We start from the raw sequence: 22,299 nt of genomic DNA on the forward strand, positions 1-22,299 counted from the left end.
AGGAATGAATAAAAAATGTGTGATAAACATAGCATTATTTTGTTAGCATTTAAGTTTGTAATACATGGACTTGAGTCCCATCCAAATAGTGTTTCCTTAGAGAACAAGGAAGTTAAAACTGGGCTGAATTCCAGAGTAAAATTAATGACCAGTAGCTACCAAGTAGGCTTTTAATGGAATGTGACTTTGCATACAGTAGAGATTCCAAAGGATATGTTTGGACACAGCTTAGAGGAAAATGGCCCAGAATGTACACATGTACACACATGCATGTGCTGGATCATGAACTCTTTTTTGTAGGGTGTGACCTAAATGTTTGGAAGCCACTTTCAAATCAAGCCTATCTTCCTGCTCTCATCTGCCTACTCTTTCATAATCACGCCAGCAAAGTACTCCTCCTTTTGCCATTGATAAGCACTGACCTTTATTTCTGAGTTCCCTCAGTCCTTATTTCTGATGTGAAATCCTGGCTCTTCTCCAAGTTAGGAGCCATCAGCCCCTTTTCTCATTTGTAAGTTTTTTTCTATCTGGGGGCTTGAACTCAGGGCTTGTCTTTGGACTTTCTCAAAGCTAGAGCTCTACCACTTAAGCCACAGCACCACTTCTAGCTTTTTCTATGTATGTGGTACAGAGGTCTTTGTGCATGGTAGGCAAGCACTCTATCACCAGGCCAAATTCCTGGCCTCATCTGTAAGTTCTTGAAAGGACAGCCCACATTTTTGGCTCTTCAGGTTTTCCATCTAATAATAAGTAGCCCAGAAAGTATTTGTAGAATAAGCTGTAAGTTCAGGTTGCTCCTATGTATGCTTTTAGACACTGAAAACCAACAGGGAGTCTCTTAAAAGTGTAAAGTATCCTGCTAATACATACACAGATGCTAGAACTGGAGCTTGAACTCAGGGACGGGGTGCTATCCCTTAGCAATTTTCACTCAAGGCTGATGCTCAACCACATGAGTTACTTCACTTTTGGTCTTTTGAGGATTAATTGAAGATTAGAATCTCAGGGACTTTCTCCTCAGCTTCCTGAGTAGCTCGGATTATAGGCATAAGCCACTGGCCTTGGGAGTGGTAACTCATTCTGAAATGAGTATGTTAGTGCAATTTAATCCATTTCACATTAAAGTAAAAAAAAAAACCCAAATACCCAACCAGTAAAGCAATTCATCTCCAAGACAGCAGTTTAAAATTGCCATTTTATTTGCTACCAATGTTTTATTGTAAGAAATATAAAAGATATGACAAATGTACAAACCATTTTTGTTTTGCTTTCATCAATCTTGCTTGCACATAAGTGAACACAATGGACAGTGACATTTCAACATCAATTTTGAAAAAAAACAATTGCATTATCTGATAATAAATACCTAAATTTGCATTCTAGCACCCAGTAAGACATCCAGTTTTGAAAGGATGATTGCTCTATAACCCTCTGAATTTCCTGACCTGTCACCTTTGCCACTGCAACAGAATCACTGCTACAGTTCCTCCTCTTCAACTATTAAGAGGAAGATGCCTGAAGGGACAGCCATCTCTGACCTCAGAAGCTTGGGGTAAGATGATTTTGGATTTTTTTACTGCCCCCCAAATAATTTCTAGTGATGGGAAGTTTAATGGAAATTGTGGTGGTCCTTGAATAAGACGTATTTTTGCAAAATATGAATGCTTATGTTTCTATCCTTCTGTCCAAGTGCACAAAAATTGGGTACACTGACCAGTATTTTCATCTGACTCAAGGAAAGAAAGGGAGAGCATTCATTCAGCTCAGGGCTGGATGAGGGTAACCTTAGAGACAAGCTGTTTCCTTTTTCCTTGTCCCCTAGGAAGGCTGTGTGAAATGGGATATAGCCATTGAAATGGCATGACCTCTCAGCCCTTCTCATTCTCTTGCTGTCTGTACCCAAGGTCATTTTTTCATGGAGGGTTAATAATCTGGCCACATAGGAAAGTCCTTACTTTTCAAGGAATTTCCTATACCCGACCTTGAGCAGAGCACAGGCCAGTGTGAAAACTCTGTTTCATGTACAGAGAAAAGAGCAGGAGCAATATCCTTAACACCAAGTCATCTGCCAACATTTTTGTAAGACTGTGCTCCAGACAGTGATTTTCCACACTGCTTCTTTGACCTGCTGAACCCAAAGCACCAAAACAAGAACTCTGTAGCAATATGAGCAATTGGAATGAGAGGAATTATGCACCATGAAGGAACATGCACCCTGATGTCTGTACCCTGATATTAAAACAGCAGAATGAGGTTCAAGTATGAAGAAACACAAGTCTAAGTATAGTTGGTAGATGGATGGAAAACAGTCTGGAATGTGATGTTTATTCTTGGTTAGTTGTTGAATGCACTGTTTAAGAATGACTTGGTTTAAGCAGCATAAGATGCACATGAAGATGCTAGAGAGCCTGTCTGATTGGCTGACGTCATAAGCACATCCTGTGCCCACTATCAAGAACCACTTCTTGATGACGATGGCCATTTAAGGTCAGGTTGGGCCTAGGGTGGGACTCTGGTGTCTCAAATATTGCTTATCACATTCTTGATGCCCCAAAATCAGCAGAGAAAGAAGGAAGCACCAAGTGGACAGCTCAGGGTGGTGGCAGGGAGCCCCTGCAGCAGGAGGGAGAAAGAAATGCTAGGGACTGATGTGAGGGATGTGAGAGATACTGGCTATCCTGGGCTGATTCACACAGCCTACATTAGCATCTGAAGTGCACAGGCTACAGCTCTAGAACCATGATTTCCAACACAGAAACCAACAAGCCTAATGTTCCAATTGACATTTTTTTTAACTTTAAAAATATTTTCTACTATAAGTCAGACAAAAAGCTTACAGTGTATGATAGCCTAAAAGAAAACATGAAGTATGCCCTACAAAAATGCAGAAACACTAATACATTTCCTGGTGAAAATGCATTTCTATTCATCTCAGAAATGAGATTCTCACAATAAAACGCCCTCATCTGCACTCGCTGGGAACTGGTTATTGTGCTTTTCTTAACACATACTTTCTCTTCTATACAAAAACACATGCCCTTGAACCTTCAGATCAAACAAAAACTGCCAGAAATGCAACCAGCTTTTGAGGTATTGAAGGCTGTTGGTTAAAAATCCTTGCTTTTTTAAATTTTTTATTACCAGGCTGGATTGCTTCTGTACACAGCGAAGTTTCCTAAAGCCTGGAAACTTGGACTTCTCCATCTGACATGTTCTAGAAGCCTAGGCATATGCTGCCAGTTCTGCTTCTACAGAACTACTGTCTGCTTCTCTCTTAATAGTACACTTGTTCCCACCATGGCACAGCACACCTACCAGGGCAATAGACTGCACAGGGAAGCATTTTACTAGGCCAGACAAGTGGCGCCACCTAGAGGCCTGACTCCACCTGGCAGCTGCTTCACTGGCCACATGGTCCAGTTCCTTAATTAAAGCAGCCTCTAAAATGTTTTCTTACATTTAGCTTAAAAAACAAAAAAGAAAAACAAACTTTATTTTAATTCCATACTACATTCTATGCTTATTTGGCAAAATTACCAACTACAAGGTCCTTTGCTCTAATTCTTTTACATAGTAAGACACAGATTCTCCAAGCACTACACCTATAGACTTAAATCTGAGTCATGTTAAAAATGCATGCAGCTTATTTTGGGGTGTAGTCTAATTTTTATTTTCTTAGGTCCATCAAAACCATAATAATGTAGGTCAACATTTTCTACCTTCAGATCCACTTTCACAGGACTAGTGTGATTCAAGAAATAAATAACATACATGAATAATAATAGAAATAATTTATGCAAATGTAGAACAACTTGAAAAAAATTCTTCACCTGCTAAGTGCTGTTTCTAGGATGCTATTAAATCCATGTACTAATAATACATTTATTACTGGTCATAGGAAAATAAATCAATAAGAAGTAAGGAGTTATCTTTTACATGTGTATATTTGCAAACAGGACCAGAGTGAAAAGATGTATCACACCTGGGGGGTGCAAGAACTGTATTATACTGGAATCTACTTCAGTTAATTCAAAGGCTTCAAGGTCAAACTCAGAATTGCTGGTGACCACAGAAATATTGCTAGCTAATAAATGTCATTGCTTCATAAAGTTTAAGATTAGAAAACATCAAGTAACCAAAGCACATCAACGGATTTTGGCTAGAAACCACAAACGTTAGAAATTACATAATTATGTGGTTGTTTGCTGTTTAGTGCTAGTCACTGTTCTTGGCAAGCTATTTGTAGCCATGTTATTTTCTTTAAGAAAAACTAAGTTTGATAGTCCAAACTCCTGAAATAGAGAAGGGATCAAATATTTATGTGAGCAAACAATTCACACAAGAGTTTTCTAAACAGGAAAATTCCCTAATACAGGAGATAACAAACTTACATATAATTACTTGACAAAAAAAAGAAACTGGAAACTAACATATCAGTTTCTGTCAACTGAAGATGAAGCAGAAAATAAGCAATTTCTCAAAGCTAAATTTCCCAAGAATGTATTTCCTGCCATCATCTATCTAGAATGATAAAAAATAAAAAAATAAAAAAAATTCTTCCTTGTAATTACACGTCTTCCCTTTAAAAAAAAAAAAGCTGAGCTTAAGAGTTTGAGATGCCTGGCAGGGCTGGCAGAGCAGAGCCTACCACCATCTCTCTATACCCGGATGTGCGAACTGTGTTGTACTTATTGAGACGCAGAAGACACTGTTTGCTTCTAGGATGATCTACATCTCCAGTGCACAACAGATGCTTCTGAGAAGCAGCAGGGCCCAGGCCCACAGACTGCATCAGGCAGGACAGGGAAGCCACACTCCCTGTCACTCAGCTGCCAGGGGCGGGGCCTGGGAGGAAGGCTGTCAGGTGTGTGTGTTGGGGGGTGTCCAGTTTGGAAAGCAAGTGAGAAGTATTTCAGACCATCCAGGTAACTAACCAGAAGCTTGATTCACTCTTCCACTGAGGGACTTAACATGGAATGTTAAGTGGGATGAACGGGGTTGATATCTCAGAGCCTGCCTGACAGTTCCCAGTGTGTTGCATGGTTTGCTTCTAGGTCAAACACCCTGTCAACAACCTTTGTTGGGTTGTGTTAGGGAACGGTTGGTATTTTGGAGGGTCTCTTTCAAGACTGCAGTTCTTTAGGAAAAAAATGAAAAAGTTTTGTCTCTTTTGTTACTATTGTACCACTTCCTTTGCTCATCTGACTCTTAGCTAGGAATTTTAAAATGGAGTCTGTCAAAAAGTAGGAAAGGGATGTGAAAGCAGACAGAGTGGTTGTTTTAACTGCAGCCACTAGAGTTTTAAATATCTAACTACCTTGTTCACAGATGAAAGTTGCTTTTTCAGTACGCATCTTGCAAAAAATCAGAAAAGTGAGGTAACCTAGATACCTCCAAAATGGCTTTCTGTATAAATGAGGAAGCTTTTTTTATGCATGTAAATGATCAAAAGAGGCGTAAAAGCCACCCTCAAGCATACTTTATTTGCCGGCATTCAGAACCTAACTGAAAAGTAAAATATCGAAATTACAGAACATAATAAAGACTATAAACTACCATAAAAAATAAGCATTATGTAAGAGTTAAAAAAAGAAGTGCAGGAAAATAAAGGTGGAATGAAGTCTTTAGAAGTACCTCCTTAGCCTTGGTCATATTTTTTTTCTTTCAGAGCACCACCTTGTGGAATTTGCTAAAATAAAACAAGCAGACAACCCAGCTCTTAGGACTGTGGATTTTTAAAATAGAATTTTGCATGGAAACTTCCTTTCACTCCTACTCTATTAACTTTAAGTTTCTGTAACAGTATTTCAACAAAGGCTTGAGGAAAAGCCTGTATTTTTCAGGTGGTCCCCATTTTTCATCTTGAAGGTCAGAGCATCAGAATCAAGGAAATGTAAATATCCTAACTGCAGTCCATTCATCACTCTAAATGGACTCCCTGGAGAATGCTAACAGAAAATATTGGAAAGACATTTGGTGTTTCATTTAAAAAGCCCAGAAAAAGAGAAAAGAAACATTTAAAAAGGGATTCTGTTTCTACAGTTCTTTTGTTTACAGAGGTCAGAACATAAAGAAGGATGAAGATACTGTTTTGGCTTATGTCCTAAAAACGTACAAACAAGTTGAGATGCTTGAGACATAAAGTACGTATAACTGTATTTCAAAATTGGGTTGAAAAATATAATATGATATGAAAGGAAGCCTTAGGGTCTGAAGGAACACTACAAATGACCCCAGGATTTACAATGCTTGCCAGCCTTTGGTAAACTCAAGTTTTTCCACTGTGAAGGCAACATAGGATTTTTGGATAAGGCTTGTAATTTTTTCCAAAGTCCAACTGTCATAGGAAACACATGCCTTTTAAACACTAGTATTTTTTTTTTTGGAACAGCGAATAATCTTAGGCATATAGTTAAGTGTAGTTGTTTCTTTCTCTGAAAGGATGAATACAAATGTCTGAGTTTGTGCAACTCAATCTTGAAAATGATTATCTGTGCTTGGGATAACTTCTCTGTAAAATTTATTTTTTGGATAAATTTGTAGTTGTCAAATGACATTAATATATTTAAAGATGTATTTAAACAAAAATGTATCTTTCAAACTATATGCAACATTGAAATCATCCTCTGAACATCTCCATTGTCAAGATTTAACTCCATTCTCTGCTGTTTTATAAATAAAATTTTAAAGATCTAGAAGCCATTTATTTTTATGTGACAAAGTAAATAATGTATTCTTTTGGGTTCTACTAATACTACTAATAAAAGTAATTATTGTGGCATATTAACTTTTAAAATTATTCTCTCCTAGAATCAACTATGCAACAAAAACATGTGTTTGGAAAATAAAATGAAAGCCACTCTTACATGCTTATCATAAAAAGTCAAGTTGTCACTTAAAAGCAATTCTTTGGACAGAGGAATTTCAGTATGCGTTTATGATAGTAGGAAGTTTACATGACTTAATTTCCATATTGGAATGAGAGTGGTCATTACTGGCTTTAAAAGATATTTTTAAAAGAAGCAACTATGACTAAAAATCAACTCACATGAAATTTAAAGTTCAAAAATGTTTGAGTACTTTGGTTTTCTCAACAAGATGGATTGTACCACATTTTAGGCTCAAACTATATATTTATTAGGAGGAACATTTTAAAAGTTATCTATATCCTGTGCATTCTGAAATTTTCACTTGTATTTAGAATTAGCATGCTGAGATTCTATTCTTAGGTAAGTAATTTTAAACTATTTTTAGTAAGTCACCCAGGGCTAACTGAAAATTCTGCCATTCACAGTGTGTACTTCCTGAGAGAAAATCCGTGCGAATACAGGGGGGTGAAATGGCTCCAAGCTAATCCAAACAAGTTCTTTGCTCTTTGAGTTCTCATCCTCTTCTAAAAGGGACAAGTGGGAGGCTCTGACCCACTGGGTTTCTTACAAGCTCTCAGGAATTGTGTTCTAAAGGTTAGGCCTTTAGAAGGTTAGTTTACCATGCAAATAGCTTATGATAACTTAATGGATACATTTCCTTTTATACAATAGCTGTAACAACTTCACTTTTCACAATGCCTGCCTGTCTTGAGTAGAATCACTAAACTGGTATGCTATCAGGCACATTCCTGCACACTAGTCCTAAATTTTGGACTGGTTGCAATGATTTTACTTGCTTTTTGTTACTTCTGTAGAACCTGGGAGAGTGTGACTTTTTCAATGCCCCTATTGCCTAGCTAGTGACAAAGATGGTTGAAAAGTCCCAGAAAAGTAGTCCCATTCTCTAAGCTATGGTTATTCTAGGTGCTGTTACATTACAGGAGTCCTTAGAGCCATACTGCTTGCATGGGATGTGGCTTTCAGAAGTGGTAAGGCTATGTGGAAGGATGTATATCCAGAGAGTAACTGCTCAAGCACAACTGGGAAGAGAAGTTTGCATCAGAGAAGGTGCAATGTTCTTGCACTCTGGGCCGTCGAAGTATCTAATGCCAAAAGGTACTCTCATTTTTCTTTATACACACTACTTAGAAATAAGCCTGAAGCAGATGATAAGAGTAAAAATTGGACTACATCTTTAAAATGCTAAAGAATGCTGAAAAAAATTCCAGTTCAGAAAAGCTGTATTCTCCTGGAGCAAAGATATGAACATATTTTTGAAAAAGCAAAAAAGAACTCAAAAGTTATGGATTGCTAACCAAAAGATCATGATAAGTCAGTGCAGTGAGTTTTTAAGTGCAATTTCTAGGCCCCAGCAAAAATGTCTTTCTTTGTATTTTGAACCTGAATCAAATGAAAGGCTGAACTTTTTCCAGGTGAGACATGGAGCACCCCTTGTCTTGGAGGCTCCAGACTCATCATCTTAGTCATTTAGTGTTGACAGCACACCCAGTGCTGTCACAGTGAAAGAAGTATAAAATTCTGCTAAGGACTATCTGTTAAGTCTTTTAAAAAAATCCTGTTCTTTTACTGAATTAGAATAAGGTTAAAAAGCGTAAGTATTTAAAAAAATGGTTCCTAAAAACTCTCAAGGAAAGGCATTTCCTATTTTCTCCCTTTAAGATAGTCATATGCAATAAGAAGTTGTGAAAAGTTCAGTAAAGGCTTGTGAATGCATAAATATGATCTGAAATAGTTTCTTCTGGCTGAAGCAAAGGCCATTCTTTGAAAGGTCTAAACATGATCTACCTTTCTTCAGCATACATTTAAAATACTATTCAGAAAAGGCACAGGCAGCTTAAGTTGACAAAATACACTTTTTTGTGTCTTTTGCTTACTAGTGCCAGCTCAGCACTAAAGTCAGTATAAGGCAGAGGGGTGGTATGGAAGAGAAAAAGGCTGAAAAACAGCAAGAGAAGTAATCCAGCTGTTTACAATGCCCAGGCTGGCTCTGCAGAGAGCACGAGTGAGCACAAGGCACTAGAAACACACACAGCTTTAGAGTTGGAGGAAGGGAATGGAGAAAAGATCATTTTAGAGAGTAAATAGCTATTGCAAAAAAAAAAAAAGTTAAAGGTCATTCCCTCAGCAACTATGCTGACAATCTATACTATCACAATTTAAAACACTCAGTAACATTTTCTAGCAATCTAGGCTGCTGATAGAGCAGAACAAGTACCCTACCCATTGCCAAGGTAACGTAAGTGAATATCAGGTGGGAAGATTTTGTGACGAGTGAGAACCCTGTTAGGACTACAGAACTAGGGTTGCAAACCACAATGTGAAATTGCCTATTTATGAAAGGCTCACAGAAAGAAAGTGAACAAGCAAGTGGGTGCACAAACCAGCTCAGGCAATGTGTTATTACATATATAAAGGGTAGCAATATATATGACAGATGCTGAGGGATAAAGTGGACACTTCACCACAAGGCAGTGCGTGGTAGAAGGGTATAGATTTAAATGGCATTATTATCAAAGAACTAGCTTAGCAAATTGCTAAAACAAAAATAAAAACAACAACAACAACAAAGGATATAATGACATTTCAACCCCACAAAATAAAGGCTTTCCCTACTTTTTTTTTAAAACTTATTTGAGGTATATTTCCTAAATCTACAGCAAGTAATACAAAGCTTATAGGGTTTATAGGGTTATTTTCCAAAAGAATCAATAAAGTATGATACTATATAGAAGGACTTACAATGAGTGAACTTGGCTTTCAAAGAGTAAATAAGAATGCATGCTTAAAAAACAAAACAGGTGTCATAAAAGACATACAATTTTTTTTTCATTTCTTTTTTTTTCCTTTTGACTTGTGCCTAGAACATCATCAATTTTTTTTTTCTGCAAGCAAAAGCTTTTGGCCAGAAAAGAAATGCTGAGGACACAGGCTCAACTAATTTGAGAAGATTGCTCTGGCGAATCACCTTCTATGAAACAAGCACAAGTTACTAAACAGTCACCTGGAATCTTTGAAACACAATTATTTTTGTTGTTTACAAAAAGTAACACTTTAAGAGATTGCAGAATCTCCTTCTCCCTCCCTCTCTTTCTCTCTGTCATACACATACACACAAATAACACACACACACACACACACACACACACACACACACACACACACACACTTCAAAAGTACCAAATCAGGCCTGGCAGCTGCAGAGAGATTACATGAGTCAGCTGTGCCTGGATTCCCCACTCCACACTGGCAGCATTTAAAGTTAGAAAAAAAAATGAAATGGCAGCACAATTGGTCAGCAGCTTCTCTTCTGGAGTTTTTTTCCAGGTTTTTTGAAACAGACAGATAGACAGACAGACAGATAGACAGATAAACAAACATAAAGCTGCAATCACTCTTGCATTGATTTCAAAACAGTAAACTAGGTGGTTTCCTTGGAGAAAGAATTGCCTAGCCAGAAGACAGCATCTGGAAGGCCTCCAGACAGTGATCCTCAACCGCTCTGCAGGGCTTGCTCAGGGGGTCCCATCAGCCACTAAGGGTGATCTCCAGATGCTCAGCTTGAGGCAGCCAGGGGGCCTCAGGCTGTATTCAGCTCTGAGGTGTTCTGGCTAGGTGGCAGGTGGGAATCTGGGTTCTCCCTGCGCCTCTCCACATCTTGGAAGTATGGGTGAGACAAGGCACCATAGGCAGATATTCTTTTGGCTGGGTTGAACATCAAGCACTTCTGTAATAAAGGAATAAAGAAAACCACAACTGAGCCAAAGAACATGTCAATGTGCTTACACTGTTACTCACCTATTTACTACATGTGGCTGTAATGAGCATGAATGCATACTTTGAGTCATACTAAATCATATGTTGACAGTATTCATCTTGTACATGTCCCTGAGGTTTAAATGGTTCCTCAGAAAAAGGCCAAACAAAGATGCCCAGTGAGGTGAGAAAGTAACTGAAACCTAGGAGGGTAGGCAACAAGTCACTGAGGGCTGCAGTCCCCGCTCTAGAAGGGACAGTTCCTTCAAACTCTCAGGAAGGAGCCATGGGGGTGGGCTAGCAGCAGCCCTCCAATGAGTCCCTCAGGTTCACTTTAGTCACCAAAGTTTGTTAAAAGCTAACAGTTCAGCTGTTCTGGCTTCTGTCTGGTTCTCTATCAAGTGATCTGGTCATTCTGGCTAGGGCTATTGAGGTAGCAGGTTAAAGTAGGGAGAGGTGAGTTTATGGAGTAGCAGAAATCTCTGTGGCTCCCAACTGTCAACCACATCCCTTATGTCAAGTACATTTCGAATGCAACCTCTCCTTTTCTCCTATTCCTCCACCAAAACCTCCTGCTGGGAGCCCACCTGGAGAGAAGCACTCCTAGCCAATAAACACGATTTCCCATGGCCTCTAGAACTCCCAGGCAGCAGAAAATCTATTCAAGAAAAGGCGTCCAGTGACTAAACATCTTCTGAAGGGAGCATCTTTGTAATATCAAGGGCTCTTAATGAAGGAGGTAAAGGATATGCTCATTATTCAGTGGGTTCTAACAGCAAAAACAGCAGGAACACTCTTCTGTACCTATTGTTCTGGCCCAACAAGTATAGGAAATTATGTATAAGGGCAGGTATTATGAATGTGAGCCTCAGAGTTCAATAGGTCTATCTTTTGGGGTATTACTTTTTGTGCTGGTCCTGGGGATTGAACTCAGGATCTGGGTGCTGTCCTCAAGCTTTTGTGCTTAAAGCTAGCACCCTACTACCTAAGCCACACACAGCCTCACTTCCAGCTGTTTTGGTGGTTAACTGAAGCTAAGTGTCCCACAGGCTTTCATGCCTGGCCTGGTTGTGAACTGTGATCCTCAGATTATAGCTTCCTATATACATTAAACAGTTATTAAAATGATCAGTAACTAGGGTGTTGGTATTTGATTCCTTAGGGGGAAAAAATCTCATTGTAAAGAAGTAACTGTTAAACCCAGTATTTATTTCTACAAAGCTTATGTTCAAGCAAATCCAAAGTCCTCTAAGACAGCATTCAAACGCATATTCAAAGAGGGTGCATTTACAGTGGGGATCAGAAAGACATTTCAGAAGCAAATATCATCTGCTAGAAAGGAAACCACAGAGGCAGTGGCATGTGATGCATGGAGCTAAGACTGAACTTGGCATTTGTGCCCATCCTCCATCTTGCAGTGCAAGAACTTACCAGAAGTAGGTCTTTGCCTAGTTCATCAATATCTGTTACAAACTTCTCAATGGGCTGGGCAGACTTGGAATGAAAAGCCTGTCTGGGAAGGGCAACATCTCTAGGCCAGTCTTCTTCTCCTGGCAGTCCAATCACACTACAAAAGAACAACACAGGAATGAGACTTAGCTTTATGCAGTGTTTTCTCACTGTGTCCTAAAGAAAGCAAAGTTGCAAGAGGGGGAAGGGATGGAGGGAGGGGCAGACAGGAAACCCCAGGACAACTTCACTCTCCAGGGAAGAGTCCCATGTACTGAAAAAGGAAAACCTACCATATTGAAAGACATACATCTTTATTTTAATGCCCAACAATGTTTTGCTTTTTTGGGTTCTGACAGAACACTTCTGCAAGGCATGCAGAACCAGCATGGCTCATTAACACATCACTTTGGTTATATTTTTGGTTAAAGAGTAATGCCCCAGACAGCGATTACATACAAGTTATATACGCTAACATCAGACAAAAATAATACTAAAAAGCATGTTATTCTTTCCTATGCACGCTCTGTTCTGTAAAGGAGATCTACAGTATTGCAAGTAAACAATAGTTAAAAGAGTATGACTTACGTTTCCCCTGAAAAGCATTCTGGGAGCAGAAATGTGGAGAGAATAGCAAGGGATAAAAAGAGACAGTATAGACATTGAAAACAGGCAGATCTGAGTTCAAATTCAAGACCTGCTACTTATTGGAAGGCAAGGAAGAATTACTTCATACCTATAGGCCTTAGTGTCTTTATGTATATAAAATGACACTAATTTATAGTTGTAATGAGGATTAGTAATGATTTATATAAAAACATAGCATAGTATCTGAGATAACAGCATATACTGTCAATATCATTACTCACTTTATTATCTAATTTAAAATATCATTAATCCAAAATGCATAGAAAACTCATCACCACTACACTAAAAATATGAACTGCTTGATTCTGATATAGTGTAAGTCAAAGTTCTTTGGAAGTATCATTAAGTCGGTGGCCTGACATATTTTATACATTATACACAGTCTTTATAAAAGTGTTGTATACATGCTAAGTAGGCTAGAACAAGGGAAAATCAGAGGATTAATCTAAGGCCTGGGAAGAGATGACCTCATGAATCTATTTCAGAAAAGATGTGCTTCAGAAAAGATGTGGGGGTAAATGTCATGTGATCTATAGGGTTCTGTTCCCCTTTCTCTTTCCTAAACAGAGTCCAGGTTACAGACTTGCTGGAGAGGAGCAGATTCTTGTCATCATTGCACCTGTGGCTAGATATCTGGGTCATTACACTAATTCTGACCATTAGACATGTGGAGAGTGCTGTAGTACTGAGTTATACCAAGACATATTTATTGGCATCAAAAATCAAAATGGCAAGTTGGATAATATATAAATATGCTCAATAACAAGGTTTGTTTTTTTTCCCCCAATAACAAGGTTTTTATTAGGAGTAATCACAAGCTATCTTGAACTATGTACACCTAGCTGGTCTTGAACCCATGAATCTCTAACTTCTGCCTTCCAACTATTATTGGCAGCTTTGAGTATATATATACTATGAAGAAAGAAAATGGGGAATGATGAGAATGACTGCCAGAGTCACATACAGCGATGTGTCATGGAGCCCACAGTGAGTCTGTTTTCCATATTTTAAATCTAATATTTTATTTCCATTTAGCTGGGACGCTACTCTTAAAAATGCTCTAAAATGTCACAGGCTAAAAGCACTGTTCCATGTTCAAGGTACTTTCTGTTCTTTGAAAGTGCAAATCCTACTAAGGGTTTGCCTGAAGAGCTGTGGAATATAGCTTTCCTTTAAAGAAAACCAGTTTCATGTCCTGCATGAACTTTCATAACCCATATAAAAACATTGAGAAATTCTGACAAGCTCATTAAAAATGCTTATTATTTAGACAGCTGAAAACAAGCCTTAAAAGTTGACATTTAACTTGAAAGACTGACAGGGCACAAAATCCATCATGGCTGTAATGACGGGAACAGAAATCATTTTAAGCATCTCGGCAGTGACACTAGGGTGCAGCATTGTCCTTCTTCTCGGGTACTTAAGTAATGCACTCAGAGAAAATTAAACAAAAACAGAAACAAAAAAGTTCAGTGAAGCAATGCCCGAAACCAAGAACTAAAATCCAAAGGTACAAAACATAGAACTTAATAGCTTCTCCTCTGCTGACAACATAGGAATTCCAGGCCTCTGCCAAAGTGGAATTGATTTCCCTTGGAAGCCAGTCAGACATGCTGGTCCTCTGCCCTGGCTTCCTGTACCAAGGGGTGCTGACAATGCTACAGGGCCACAGGTGCTAGAGATATACAGAAGTTCCAGCAGGTGTAGGCGCAGTGGCTCATACCTGTAATCTTAGCTATTCAGGAGGCTGAGATCTGAGGATTGTGGTTCAAAGCTAGCCTGGGCACTAAAGAACATGAGACTCTTATCTTCAAATAATCACTAGAAAACAGGAAGTAGGGCTGTGGCTAAGGGGTAGGATGGTAGCTGAGGAGATCAGGGACAACACCCAGGCTTCAGAGGTAGGGCGGTAGACTTGAGCTAAAGCTCAGGGACAGCACTCAGGCCAAGAGTTCGAGCCCCAAGACCCACAAAAAAAAAAAAAGTTCCAGGAGGTATGAGCAAGGGAAAGCAGGTGATGGCTGTCAGTGCCTGGCAAGCAAGCTGCAGTGAAGATCATCCTTCTTTCCCAGAGGCTCATTAGAAGCCTAACTTGCATTCTGCAAGTTAAGATCACATGCACAGAAAATATATTCATGGATCATGAGGAAAAATAGGTGAGAGTTCAGCAGTGAATGATGGAAAGAAACACTTGACTTTCAGAAGCAGGGGTGACAGAAGGCTTTGTGTATAATTGACCCATCTTCCAGAATGCTCAGGAGAAACAGTATTACCAGCTTCTCTGGATCAGGGAGGCCCCCAGACTAATGGAGAAACAAAACAAAATAAACAAAAATGGTAAGGAGGGAGAATGGGAAGGAGGGAAAGAGAGAGGGAAAGAGAGAGGAAGGGAGGGATCAGTGGGAGGGAAGGAGCAGGAACCCAAACAACAAAATAAAACAAAAGCCAAAACAAAATTAGCAAATGTTCTTCAGGCCTTACCACCACTGGGTTCAGACCCAGTGACAGCGCTAGCATTGACCACAGCCTACAGAGCTGCTTCCAGTCACCAAAAGAACAAAGTCAGATTCCAGGGTTTGTTCTGCTTTAAGCAGCCATGCTCTGAATAGAGAGTCTAAGTTCAATTTCTGTTATGTGGGGATAATTCTGCTGTCTTGCAGACTTCAAATTTACTAATAGGCATAACTATTTTTTTTAAAGTCAATTCCCACTTTCTCACTCAGGCCCACAGTTCAAGCCCCATGACTGACAAAAAAAAAAATCCCACTATCTACTCCACTCCAGTTCTCATGGGGCCTGACAAAAGCACAAATCCAGAAAGGATGCCATACTGCATGCTTTATGAGAAGAAATGAAGCTACATTCTACAAGTATGAAAGCATACAATCTCACATGCAAAAACACATCAGCATGAATGGAACTCTGCAAACTATCAAGAAGCCAGGTAACAAATAAGTAGGACCAGAGAATTTGAGCCCCAAAAAAAGTTGCATGGAGAACGTAAGTCAGTTTCATTTCTCAGATCACACAGTTAATGAAAAAAAAAGGTTAAATAATTCATGGTGAATTATAATAATAACCACAACATCCGTTAACTTCTGAAAAATACCTGCTAGGTGTGAGGCATATGTAAGCTCTTTATAGGGTATCTTACATGCCTTTGTTGAGTTTGTAAAGTCATTTAGCCATAAGCTTAGAAAGACGGTCTATGATTCCAATTTCTTATTTTGGAGCAATAAAGAGAACTGAACTGTGCAACAGTCTCTCCTTGGTCCAGAAAAACAAACCGATATACACTATCTCTATATCAATATAAGACTAACCTGCTTAATCAAGGATATCTGATTAACCCACTGGACAAAGATGGGCTAGTCGTTAGTAGACCTAAGTGCCCAACTTCAGATTGGGGGAAAGGGGTGCATTTGAAATGACCATAAGCAGACAAAATATCTGCACTAAAGGCTGAAATTGAGATAAGCAAAAAAAAAAAAAAAAAAAAAAAGAACGGCAGGCAGCACACAGCTTCCACAGCACAGCACAATAGCCCACACATCATGATGAGGACAGCCCTTCTCCCCTGTCCCACTCACCACACACAGTAACAATGCGGCAGCAGCTTGGGTAGGAAAAGACGAGAGATAGATGTCATAAGAAGATCAGGGGAAAGTCATTGTGAATGTTTCGGTGCTATGGCCCATGACATGAAAGTATAGTCATTACTTACTCCAAGATTTTCCCTAGTTGATCCACATCAGAGCTTCCGCGAAAAAGAGGCCTAAAAAAAGAGATATATTTTAGACAAGGAATTTTATGCTATTATTTCAATCACATTATTGTGATAATTGTCATTATCTTTGGTTAATAAGAATCAAAACAATTCTCTGTGGATAGGAAAGGAAGAAGGAAATAATGGGAATTTTTCTGCTGGTCAATGAAGTCAGGCTCACACTCCCCCCCCTCCCCTACAGATTTCTCACAAGTAACTGGTGGGCCAGTGAAAACTCTGGATCTCTTTTCTTGGTTATTCTCCTTTTCTTTCTCTTGCTATATGATTACTAACCACTTTAAGCTTACAACCTTAACTATGAATTTCAGAGGCAACCATGTCCTCTTTCTGACCACATAGCCCTATTTGTCTATATTAAACACTTAACTAGAAATTCAATAAGCCCCCTTTGTGATCCCAAGTAGATCGGGTAGTTTTTTTGGGAGGACATTTCTCTAGATTTCGCCATAATCCTTGTCACTCATGCTTTACATAAATTGGTATACGGGGGACAGGAGCGTAGCCTAATGGTAGGGTGCTTGCCTAGCATGCATGAAGCCCTGGGTTCGATTCTTCAGTATCACATACTCAGAAAAAGCTGGAAGTGGTGCTGTGGTTCAAGTGGCAGAACACGGGCCTTGAGCAAAAAGTGTCCTGAATTCAAGCCCCAGGACTGGCAAAAAAAAACTTGATACACAGTTATAGTTTTTGTCTGATTTTGTATACATGTATAGTATACAAATAAGCATTTTCAACACTAATGTATCAAAATATTTATAGCTTATATTAAGAACATTTTTTCTCTCCTTTTACTCTAGCTATCAATTTATAAAGCCTCAAATCTGACCTATTAAATATTTTTTAATAACTTACATTAATGACTTTTTAATGATTTATTTAATAATAAAAAAATATGGTACTGAAGAATTGAACCCAGGGACTCATGCATGCTAGCCAAGCCACTAAGCCACATTCCAAGCCAACTCCTATTAAATATTCTTAGTAAACATAATTGTTATAGGTCAAATACAGAGCATTCTGCAAGATCATGGGTAAAATTTCAGTAGTTGGAAAATTAGAACTCCTCACTCATGCTTTTTTTTCTTGTCATTACCCTGAAAATGATTATTTCCATGCTTTGGAAAACCATATACTTAAAGCAATGATATGGACTGAACTGTGTCTCCTTCAAATTCATATGCTGAATGAAGCCCAACTTCTAGTATCTGGGAGACTGAGAATTGAGGATCCAGGTTCCAAGTTATAGCCCAAGCAAACAAATCAGAGAGACATTTTTCTCTAGTTGACAATCAAACACACAGGCAAAACAAAAAAACAAAACTGGAAGTGGAGGCATAGCTCAAGTGGTAGAGTGCTAGCCTTAAGCTGATAGAGGAAGCTAAAGCAGAATAGAAGGCTCTAAGTTCAATCCCCACCAGCATACACTCAAAAAAAGCTTCATGGATTCTAAAAGACATCTGTGTGCTGGTGACCACACCTGAGTCCCTCAATTGCTTGGGCAAGCAATCTACCATTGAGATATATCAGAGAGAGTTCTTACAAAATAGCAAAATAAGAACTGGAGTCTTTTTTAAAACTCCAAAAAATCAAAAAAATTATCCTTAAAAATTGTACAAGGAAGTTGTCATTCAACAAAGCAGTTGATAAACACAATGGGTCTTGATTAACTTCACTCCTTTCAGCATTTCTAAACATCCCACTTTTCTTAACTTTTACGGTACACATTCAAGTTTTCACTGCTTTCTCTTCTTTCTTCATTCATCTACCCCGCCCCTTTGACCCAATCCCACTTTCTTCAAATATCCATGACTCTCTCTCTCTCTCTCTCCTTCTTTTCTTCCCTTCCCTCCCTCCCCCACCTCTCTCTTTCTTTTGCTGGTCCTGGGGCTTGAATTTAGGGCCTGGGCACTGAGCCTCTTTGTGTTGAAGGCTCTACCAGTTGAACAACAATGTCACTTCTGGCTTTTTTGAGTAGCTTATTGGAGGTAAGAGTCTCACAGGTACTTTGAATCCTGATCCTCAGATCCCAGCCTCTTGAGTAGTTAGGATTACAGGTGTGAGCCAACCCTGGCTCTAATTTTGTCTTTCTAATGAGTTAGAATCTATTGTATTTCAGTTAACACATTAAAAAGGACAAAAATATGCAATATTTGAAAGCTATTTTTTATCCAGTGTGAGTTTTGTATATGGCATGGTATCATGTGCTTCCCAAACATGATCTCACTGAAGTTTTACAAAAATTCCAATAGGATATATTATTATTGTTGTTGTTATTTTCAGCTAAGAAGAGGGAATTGGCTTAACTTAGATAAAACAAATTGTAGACTTAAAATTAAATCCAGGTCTTCCTGGTCCCAAAGTGTATATACTTCAATTATTATGTTGTAATACTTTCATTTTGGTAACTAATTTTCTCTTAGCTCAAATCTCTGCAGCTTCAGCCTCTGGGGGAGAAACATCATGGGACTGTGAGGAGGAAAATTGTGTTTCACAAACAACTGCCAGTGGGACTAAGTACTCAGATTGATTTGCAAGTGTCTTTAAATTCTTGCTTGACTTTTAACAAGGAATGAAGCAATCTACCAGATTAATGAATGCTCTATTTTCACAGTAACTTTACTGACTGATTGCTGCTATGAACTGAATGTTGATGTCTTTCCTAAATTCACAAAATGAAACTTAATAGCAAAGTCAATAGTACTAAGAGATGGGACCTTTGGGGTCTCTGTTTTCACAAATGGGATTCTGCCATGTCTGGAAGCAGCAAGAAGCTGCCATTTTTGAAGAAGAGAATCCTGTTTCCAGACATTGAATCTGTTGGCATCTTCATTTGGGATGGCTCAGACTCTAAAACTGTGAGCAATTCATTTCCATTGCTTATATTATATATTACCCAGGTATTTTGTTACTACAGCTGAGCATACTTAAAGTAGTCCATCTAGATACATTTTTAACTCATTCATTACTAGTACTTATATATATATATTCTAATAGTTGTTTGCCTACCCTTAATACACACTTTTAATTCTTTCTAAAGTATTAAACTTGCATTTCATACAAACAATAGTTCTCTTTTCAGATTCATCTGTTTCCTTAATGTGAAAGAGCAAAAAACAAAAACAAAAACTAGGTATAATTGGCATTATAAGGTTTAGGAACAAACAAAATTGACTGCTCCTCGATAAGCATTGATTTTAAAATGGCTTGAGCACTGGGCAGCAGTGCCAGGTCAGTAAGTTTATATACTGAATGGAGCATGAGTTAACTTGTTGAGCGGATTCGGTGGCTATGTGAACATGACAACCCTATCCCTTATCACGAAGACACAGATAGATTTGGGTGTGAAACCACCTTTGAGTATCATGACATGACTTAGCATAAATTCGTTGGCCTTGGCTACAGGGAAACAAAGCAAGCAGATTATCTTGAATTATTCTTTTGGGGTGTGTGTCTTATGCTGTTTGGGCTATTAGACAGAGCACCATAAACTAGCGAGTTAAAATAAGAACATATATCATATTCCTCATGGTTTTGCAAGATGGGAGGTCCATGTGAGGGATCATAGAAGGCTGCCTTCGTGCTCCCTCACATGGAAGAAGATGAAGGACAAGAGACTTCTCTGACTCCTTTATATGAGGACTAAGCTCATTTGTGGGGGTTCCACCTCATTACCCTGTCACCTATCAACGCCCCCATCTCTTAATAACTTTAGGATAAGGATTCCTAAATAGAGGTTTTGGGGAAGCATGAATATTCAGTCTGTAGTAGTGGGTGATGAAACCCAGCCAAAAGCTTAGCTACAGCAGTGGCTCATGTCCTTACTGTTAGGGTTTTTAACTCCCTTGTCATTTCTACCTCCAAGTAGTATGCCTGCTTTCTTGCTTGACTACACCTTTAAGAAATGCTTGCTATACTTTACCTATAATTTGCTAAGTTTATTTTAGCTGGGGAAATTGGGATGATCTCTTCTCTTACATAACCAAGACCCGGAGTCTTCTCTCTACTTAATAGCTAGACTGGCCTACAGAATAAATGTGCTTGTGAAAGAGTTAGCTCTGGCCCACTCTTTTAGAGTCTGAATCATAACCACCATTTTGTGAACATTCAGCAAAATCTGCCATGGGGAATACTAGACTCTGTGGGGCAGAATTTGATGTAGATGTCAGAATGACTTTTGGCACCTGAGGGAGTGAAAACTTGTGTGATTGAGCTCTTTTACTTGGCTTTGTAGCAGATGTGGGTTGGCTGTGTTAAGCAAAACCACTGAGTCCTGATGGCATGCACTCAGATCCAATTAAAATGGATCTTTGGACACAAATGCAGTGGAAATGTTTCACATGAAAGAGGGGTGATGGTCAAAGAGGTAGATAACATGTATCAAACTTTGAGAACAGTCTGTTCACAGTTTTGGGCTGAAAATTCTCAGTTTGTATGAGCTGGTTTTATGATACAGGTGTTATCTATGTACATCAAGAGCAGGAGAAGATGAAACCTTAATATGCCATGGTAGACTATGCAGATGAAAGACTAATACCTCTAGCAGGGATCTCTTACGATATAATCTGTCTTTAAATAAAAGCTTTCTGGATTAAAAAAAAATCCTGAAAATACAGTCTGTGTTTTTGCACAAAAAAATCCACACCTGTGTCTTCACTAAGGTCAGTTTGAGTAACTATTCCCTCTTCAGGTTAGCAGAGCAAATATCCTTAAGTGTGTGTGACTTATAGTATATTTTAGGCAAATATAAACTAAAGCCTTTGATTATATTCTTTTGGTTTGTGGTGAGAAAAGAGTTTAATTCTATTGTCTTGGATGATTCAGCACACACACACACACACACACACACACACACACACACACACACACACACAGAGCTAGATTTGGCTAGATGTTTATCACCAGGACATAGAGCTGACCTGGAAGGAAACAGAGAAAACTTAAAAAGATAGCGATGTCAAGACTAAGAGAACCTGAATATGCCCGGTATAACTTGGACCTCTGTTTCATTTCACAATCTGAAGATAACTGTTCTAGGATTTTGAACTCAGGGCCTCATACATGCTAAGCACACATTCTTTTACTGAGCTGTACCCCTAGCCTTACTGCCATGATTTTTTATAAAAGAGGATTTTAGGTCATTTCCATTTTTTCCCTTCAAATATACTCCTTTGTCACGTTTCATAAGTTAATACTAAGATAAAAATTCCTTCTGAAAGAAATGTATTTTCATTTACATTGCTAAGCATTTTCCCTACTAATTGGAGAATATTGCAAAATACAGTGGCAAAATTGCGTTCCTTTCAAACCATAGCAAAGCCATTTATCTTCTCAGTATCACCTAAGGCGTTGTCATGCCAAAACAAGTATTCCTGTTGTCTTTTTTTTTCTCCTTTTGGCAAGGATCTTCCTGAAGGCTTTCTTGAATTTGTAAGAGGTTAAGTCTTCATTTCTCCCCTAATTTCTTACTTTTTCATTAATATTCTGTTTCCAAAGGTATTTGCTGTCTGAGAAAGACTCTAGAGATGGTCTATTCTGCAAATGAAGCACCCCCCCACACTATTTCTTCCAGAAGGACTTTAGGAAAGTCCCTTGATTTCCTTCATCTATAAAGTAGAGGTAACGATCTCTACCTTCAAGGATCCACTAATCCACTAACTCCAATAACGAATGTATACTGCCCATTAGAATGTCCAGCTTCAAAACAGACATATAAGAATTAACAAAATGCATGCACATTCTTACTTCTTCCCGGTTCAATATTATACACAGGTG

At 38.7% G+C, this 22,299-nt stretch overlaps 1 protein-coding gene across 1 annotated transcript in view; it reads right to left on the bottom strand.

The window, feature by feature from the left end:
• Positions 1 to 10,178: 10,178 nt before the first annotated feature.
• Cdk6 (cyclin dependent kinase 6) overlaps positions 10,179 to 22,299 on the bottom strand; it is a 181,926-nt gene continuing 169,805 nt past the window's right edge. Inside the window, exons 5-7 of the mRNA XM_090333119.1 lie at positions 16,465 to 16,515; positions 12,075 to 12,210; positions 10,179 to 10,614 (exon numbers count right to left, since the gene is read on the bottom strand). Of these exons, the coding sequence (XP_090189245.1) occupies positions 10,468 to 10,614; positions 12,075 to 12,210; positions 16,465 to 16,515 (334 nt within the window). The 3' untranslated portion in view covers positions 10,179 to 10,467. The remainder of the gene's footprint in view (positions 10,615 to 12,074; positions 12,211 to 16,464; positions 16,516 to 22,299) is intronic.

The sequence above is a fragment of the Megascapheus bottae genome, chromosome 5 (genome assembly GCF_031878675.1).
Source record: "Megascapheus bottae isolate mThoBot1 chromosome 5, mThoBot2.hap1, whole genome shotgun sequence".
In the NCBI taxonomy this organism is placed as follows: domain Eukaryota; kingdom Metazoa; phylum Chordata; class Mammalia; order Rodentia; family Geomyidae; genus Megascapheus; species Megascapheus bottae.